The sequence below is a fragment of the Monodon monoceros genome, unplaced genomic scaffold (genome assembly GCF_005190385.1).
Source record: "Monodon monoceros isolate NGI ecotype Baffin Bay Population unplaced genomic scaffold, NGI_Narwhal_1 Super_Scaffold_15, whole genome shotgun sequence".
In the NCBI taxonomy this organism is placed as follows: Eukaryota; Metazoa; Chordata; class Mammalia; order Artiodactyla; family Monodontidae; genus Monodon; species Monodon monoceros.
In genome coordinates, this window is record NW_021703771.1 from 35,252,550 (window position 1) to 35,260,363 (window position 7,814).

The 7,814-nt window shown below is 37.1% G+C and overlaps 1 protein-coding gene across 3 annotated transcripts in view; it reads right to left on the bottom strand.

Annotated features, from left to right (window-relative positions):
- HACE1 (HECT domain and ankyrin repeat containing E3 ubiquitin protein ligase 1) overlaps positions 1 to 7,814 on the bottom strand; it is a 94,238-nt gene that overhangs the window by 74,353 nt on the left and 12,071 nt on the right. For all 3 annotated transcript variants that reach the window (XM_029223904.1, XM_029223902.1, XM_029223903.1), the window contains exon 5: positions 4,801 to 4,876. Coding sequence is in view for 2 of the 3 variants with exons in the window: in XM_029223902.1 (XP_029079735.1) it covers positions 4,801 to 4,876 (76 nt within the window). In the remaining variant the exon portion in view is untranslated. The remainder of the gene's footprint in view (positions 1 to 4,800; positions 4,877 to 7,814) is intronic.

Sequence of the window (7,814 nt, forward strand, 5' to 3'; positions counted from 1 at the left end):
TCATATTCTTTACTTCCTATATTTTACACATAATGCATGTAACATATATAAATAACATATATGAGGAGGATTAAAAAATATAAAACACCTATAAGTCTACCCCACAAAGATAATCAATGTTAAAACTTTGGACTATGCTGTCCATGCATTTTTCATCTGACTTTTTTTCCATTAAAAAAATATATCATGAAACTTTTGTTTTAAAATGGTAACTCTGAACCCATGCATCAGCTCCTACTTCTTCCCCGAACATCACTGAAATGACAGTAAAGAGTACTTTTTCTTAAAGGACAGACCTATTAAGAAAAAGAAAAGGAGAGAATACAAGAGCAACACATTTTGCGAGCTGGAAGCTTTTGTCTGCATTGTCAGAACAAAGAGCTGAATCCTAAACCAGTAATAGAGCACCAAGAAGGTAGATTCCGATCACAGAACTCCCAAAAGGCTCAAGAACAGGTAGCAACACTCTGCTGCACTTCTTGAAGTTACATATAACTTTTATACGCACTAGGAAACCAAAATATTTGTATGACTTGCTTTATCTCAGTATTCATTTTATTGACATGGTCAGGAACAGAACCTGCAGTATCTCTGAGGTATGCCTATAAATAAAAACCCAAAACAAAAGAAAGGAAAAGGAATCTCTGGGATGATGGTGAAGAGTTATTCCAAATAACGCTGTAAAGCAGGCCTAGAAATCAACCAATCTCACTTAGAGAACAGCAGTCCCCATAACAGACTCCTTCAAAACTATTCAAGAAGGTGAAAGGTACTGAACACATGTTATGAGGATATTTACAAAGCTCAGGGAAGTCTAGTAATGAATTAACAACACGTATTTAGAAAACAAAAAAAAATGTTAAGGTTCAATAAATGAAGAAACAGAAATAAAAGACATACAGATTGGAAAGGAAAAGATGAAACTATATTTGCAGATGACATGACTGTCTATGTAGAAAATCCCAAGGAATCTACCAAAAACTCCTAGAACTAATAAGTGAGTTCAGCAAGGTCACAGTCTACATGATCAACACATAAAAGGCAACTGCATTTCCATGTACTATCAATGAACATGCAGAAATAAAAATTAAAAGCAATGTTGCGGGACTTCCCTGGTGGTGGAGTGGTTAAGAATCCACCTGCCAATGCAGGGGACACAGGTTTAAGCCCTGGTGCTGGAAGATCCCACATGCCACGGAGCAACTAAGCATGTGCGCCACAACTACTGACCCTGCATGTCACAACTACTGAAGCCCGCATGCCTAGAGCCCGTGCTCCTCAACGAGAAGCCACTACAATGAGAAGCCCGTGACTGCAACAAGAGAAAGTCTGTGTGCAGCAATGAAGACCCAACGCAGCCAAAAATAAATAAATAAATTTTTTAAAAATTAAAAAATATAAACAACGTCACTTACAATTGCTCCAAAGAAAATAAAATACCTAGCTATACACTTAAAACATGCACAAGATCTGTAAGCTGAATAATACAAAATTCTGATGAAAGAAATCAAAGACCTAAATAAACGGAGAGACATACTGTGTTCATAGATTGGAAGACTCAACATAGTAAAGATGTCAATTCTCCCCAAACTGATCTACAGGCTTAATGCAATTCCAATAAGAAATCTCAGCAAGGTTTTTTGTCATAGACAAGTTTATTCTAAAATGTATATGGATAGGCAAAGAACCAGAGTAGCTAACACAATCTTGACAAAGAAAAATAAAGTGGGAGTAATTACTCTACCTGATATTAAGACTTACTATATAGCTAGAGTAATCAAGACAGTGTGGTATTGGCAAAGGGACAGACAGATCACTGGAACAGAACTGAGGACCCAGAAATAACCCCATACAAATATGCCCAAAAGATTTTTGAGAAACAGACAAAACCAATTTCATGCAGGAAGTATATAGCCTTTTCAACAAACAGTGCTAGGGTAACTAGACTCCATAGGTAAAAAAAATAAGCCTTGACTTAAGCATCACAGACAAATATTAGCTCAAAATAGATCACAGGTTTAGATGTAAAATGTAAAAGTATAAAACTTTTTGAAAAAGATAGGAGAAAATCTTCAGGATGTATAGCTAGGCAAAGAGTTCCTAAACTTGATACCAAAAACACAATCCATAAATGGAAAAACTGATATACTGAACATCAAAATTTAAAACTTCCGTACTACAAAAGGCTCAGTTAAGAGTACTGTAAATCATCTATGCTTCAATTTAATAAATAAATAAATAAATAATAAATAAAAACATAAAAGTGATAGAAGAGTGATTTTGAAGGTGAAGGTGGGAAGTGCAAGGTGTCCTTGAGTAATCAGCTTGAGGAAGGAGCACACATATAAAGGCTGAAGACCTGGAACGTGACCCCCTTAACTATCCATGCTACAGACCTTTGGAAGTCTTCATAAACCCCCAGAGGTATCTGAACACCAGTTAAGCTCACTGCTCCAATGTGGCATGCTCTCTTGCATCTCCAAGCCTTTGCCAACCTATTCCACAGAGCTAGAACCCCACTACCACTCCCAACCTCACAATCACCACTTACACTAGTCTAACTTCTGTTTGTCCCTTTGGCCTCAGCTCTTGTGATACTTCCCTGGGATGCCTCCTCCAATGCCATTGGTGAGGATGGGTCCCCTTATCTGACTTCTACAGCATCTCCATCACCTATGTTAACATTCATTACAATGTGTCACCATTGCCTGTTGACTATCCTGACTTCCTTGGAAGTTTGGGAAAGACAAGGACTGGGTCAGTCAAATTACTGCTCTAACCCCATACCAGTAAAGTGCCTAGCACATAATAGGTATCCAAGAAAATCCTGTTCAAAGAACAAATGAATGAAGGAACATGAGGAGCCCTTTGTGAAGGTGATCAGCCTACAAAGTATGCAGTCAACAGTTCTCTCCTTTTGTATGAAAAATCCTGGGGATCTTGACTCCCCACTGAAGGTTCTTCCATCTCAGGAGCCCTTGCCTTTACTGCCCCACATGCTTGGTGGCCACTATTCAATTCTGCAGCACCACATTTCCACCATCCTAGCTAGCTTCCTTCAGCTGATGGGGTCAATGTGCCTGGCTGTTGAATTAATTCCATCATGTGACCTGGGACTAGGCAGGAACACGCTTGGTGGCCAGAATTGTTTCTAAGAGAAGGAGGCACACCACACCAATCAGGGCCACAGGACAGAACACTGAGATTGGTCCCAGGCAGAAAAAGAGCTGAGACTGTTTTTATATAATAAGCCTTGTAGAATCATTTGACTCTTTAAATATATGCATGAATAATTTTTTAATAAAAATTTTATTTTAAAAAATTTTATATTCCACTTCCCTTAAAGTTCAGGAGTAAAGGGGGAAAATTAGCAGATAAAAACTTATGCGATTAAACAGACTATGTTAGTACTGAGCATCTTATCTTACCTATACTAGAGAGTGTCCTAAGGATAGAGCTATGTCAATTCCATAGTTTTATAGCCCTCTGTGGTACCTACCATATCACTATAGCATCCTGTAGATATTTGGAATACAGTTTTTCTTTACAGAGTAAATGGTGTTATATTGTTACTATGTAACAAAAATGTAGATTATCACAGGAATTGTGAATTCCATATAATAATCATGATTGAACTTAATCTTTAACAAGTCATTCTCAGAATAACTCACATCTTAGGAAAGCTGTTTTGTTATGCCCCAGCTCCCTCCCTGCCCACTGAAAAAAAAAATTTTAATCAGAAAGGCCTTGAAAACTAGCACGGTATGTAAATACTCAATATTCTTCTTTATTCACAAATTAAAGGACTCAAAATTTACAAAAACTACCAAAGGAAGGTTAAAAAAAAAAAAAGTTCAGCTTTATTGAGGTATAATTGACAAAACTGTAAGACATTTAAAGTATACATCACAATGTTTTGATATACATTGTGAAAGGATTTCCACTATCCATTTAATTAAAATCTCCATCACCTCACATACAGGAAGGTAAAATTTAACAAAATTTATTTCTGTCACAATGTCAAAACAATTTCTCAGTAATCACATAATTCTATCTTATCTCTACTTCTAAATCAAATATGCTCCATTAAATGACAATATGATTAAAATTTTGAGATTTCAGCAATCTCTTCAGAAATATCCCACACCACCCTCCCTATAATATCTATGTGGATAAAAAAAATATAATCATATTTTTGAAAAGAAAGTGACATGGCAAAAAGGATAAAAATACTAGTTTAAGTAAGATATAACAAGTCTGAAAGGATATAGGCTAAAATATTAACCGTGATTATCTCTGAGTGCAGGGAGTACAGGTGAGTGATCATTCCCTTAGTTACCTTTTATTTCCTTTCCTTTTTTTTTTCATTCCTTTCCTTTTTTAAAACTAAGATGAGTTATAAAAACATAGCCATCCAAATTTTCCTACCATGTATATATTAAAAGAATTTAAAAGGACATAATGAAAAACAGCTGTCCTATAATGAACTCATAACACACCTCAGTGGAGATGCTCCTACAAACTCCCTTGAAAGTCAGTGACAAAAGCTAGGGGATCAAGACTTCAAAATAAATGAAAGGTCATAAAGTTAAAAAATAAGGGGAAAGGAGAAAAATGGTGAACCATAACTTCTCTTAATAAATACAGCTGAGAACTGTGTCTCAATCATACTGTATCTTCCCAATTACCACAAAGAGGTAACTGCAAAAATACTTGTACTACACTTTGCATACTATCACCTTCAATATTATTTTCTAAAAAGTATTTTTAAAATCGCAGATAAAAATTCTTAGCACTTACTGCTGTAAGGCCTTCATTATTACAAATGTTGACATCAGCATTGTATTCTAATAATTTACTCATGCATTTCTTCTGCCTGAAAAGAAAGAGACAGTTACAGATAACTGGTACTAGAAATATAAGCAAATGACAATTATTTTACTGAAACAGTAACTATACTCAACATTAATGGCAAATATCAACTTCCATCTCCAATATTTAAATAAGTACTGTAACATCTGAAACAAAACACAAAATTTTTTCTATGACTCAAAGATAATAGGATAAAGAAAAGGCACAATGAGGTTTTCATGCCATTGGGACAAATTTATCATTCAAAATGCTGAGAAATTTCTAGAGTTGACAGAATATTTGGAATAGTAATCTTCATTAGAAATGTCAGACAATATAAGTCTAATGGAAGGGGAATGGACAGAGTAAAATGATGTCTCGATGTTGTATCCTACATTCTTGATTGCAAAATATTTAAAATACTAAGATGAGTTATAAAAACCACAGAATTAATAAAATGCCTATCTATTCATCCCCCTACCTACTTCACTTTTTTTTCAATTTATTTTACTGTGGTAAAATACACATAACATAAATTTATCATCTGAACCATTTTTAAGTGTACAGTTCAGTGATATTAAGTTTATTCATATTGTTGTGCAACCATCACCACCATCCATCTCAAGAACTCTTTTCAGCTTGCAAAGCTGAAATTCTATATCCATTAAACAATAACTCCCCATTCCCTCTCCTGCTAGCCCCTGGCAACCAGTATTCTACTTTCTATATCTATGATTTGGGCTTATCTAAGTACCTCATAAAAGTGGAATCATACAGTTTGTCTTTCTGTGACTGGCTTATTTCACTTAATATAATGTCCTCAAGGCTCATCCATGTTGTAGCATATGTCAGAATTTCTTTCCGTTTTAAGGCTGAATAATATTCCATTGTATGTATATACCACATTTTGCTTATCCATTCATCTGTCAATGGACACATAGGTTCCTTTTGTTTTAGCTATTATGAATCATACTGCTATGAGCTCAAGTATACAAATATTTCTGCAAGACCCTGTGACAAATTTTGGGGTGTTATATACCCAGAAGTGGGACTGTTGGATCACATGGTAATTTTTGGCCACGCCATGCAGCTTGTGTGATTCTAGCTCCCTGACCAAGGGATTGAACCTGGGCCTTCAGCAGTGAAAGCGAGGAATCCCAACCACTGTACAGCCAAGGAATTTCCCATATGATAACCCTATTTTTTATTTTTTGAGGAAGCACCAAACTAGTTTTCAGAGCATCTGTACCATTTTCCTTTCCCACCAACAGAGCACAAGGGTCCCAATTTCTCCACATCCTCAACAACACTTGTCATTCTGTCAACACTGTTTTTCTGATAGCCATACTAATGAGTGTGAGTTTTAATTTGCATTTCCCTGATTAGGGGTATTGAGCATCTTTTCATGTTCTTATTGGCCACCTATGTATCTTTTTTTTTTTTTGCAGTACGCAGGCCTCTCACTGTTGTGGCCTCTCCCGTCGTGGAGCACAGGCTCCGGACGCGCAGGCTCAGCGGCCATGGCCCACAGGCCCAGCCGCTCCGCGGCATGTGGGATCTTCCCGGACCGGGGCACGAACCTATGTCCCCTGCATCAGCAGGCGGACTCTCAACCACTGCGCCACCAGGGAAGCCCCCTATGTATCTTATTTGGAGACATGTCTACAAAAGTCCTTTGCCACCTTTTGAACTGCCTACCACTTCATTTTGCTCACAATGTTTGCTCCTAGCCTGAGCCATTCCTAGTCACTCTTCAGTATTTATCTCAATTTCCCCTTCATTAAATAATTAAATGAAAATTCATGCTTTGGAAACAAAGTGATACACACACCATATATATAAAAATAAATAAATAAAATATGCTTTTTATGTATATGCTTAACTATGCTCAGTATTGAATTAAGGAAATATGATTTGATCCATAGCATAAAAAAGTTTATGATCTAGTTAATTATATATATATATATACATAAAAAATATAAAATAGGGTATGTGTAATAGCATATTATGTATAATGTTACACAATATAGTATATATAGTATTAATATGAGTATTGAGATACTGTGATTTATGGGAAAAACATATTTGGTCTTAATCCACACTTTTTGGGTCACAGCTCCCAAACCCTTGGAATTTCCTAAGCAGTTAAGGGCAATGGCCCTCATTTCCTGAAAACGTTTTAGGGAAGGTGAATTTTGGGTCCCACCCAAGGGTGGGGGTTGGTTGCCAGGAGAACCAACCACATGACTACAGGGTACTTTCAGTCCCACCCCGATTTCCAGGGAGGGGAGAGCACCTGGAGGTTGAATCAACTGCTAGTGGCCAATGATTTAAGTCAATCATGACTATGTAATGAAGCCTGCATAAAGACCCAAAAGGAGAGCTTTTTGTCCCTTTCAGGGAGAGCTTCCCAGATGGGAATCAAAATGTTTCTCCGTGTGACCATGCCGGGACCTTCTTTGTTCAGGACCTCACCCTGTGTATCTGTCTCTTCATTTGGCTATTGATTCGTATCCTTTAATACCCTTTTATAATAAATCAGTAATCTAGTGAGTAAACAAACATTTTCCTGAGTTCTGTGAGCCATTCTAGCAAATTAATTGAACCCAAGAAAGGGATCGTGGGAACCTCTGATTTATAGCCAGTCAGTCAAAAGTACTGATAACAACCTGGACTTTCGACTGGAATCCTGAGTTGGAGGGGGTTGTTGGAACCTCCAATTTGTAGCCAGTCAGTCAGAAGCACCACTTGTGACTGAGCTTGCAAATGGCATCTGAAGTAGAGAGTGGTCTTATAGGACTGAGCCCTTTACCTACAGAATCTGCTTCTACCTGAAGGTGCGTAGAGTCGGAACTGAGCTGACTTCTAGGACACTCTGCTGGCATCCGAGAATTGCTTGTTGGTATGGGGAAGCGTACACACACACACACACACACACACACACACACACACACACACACACA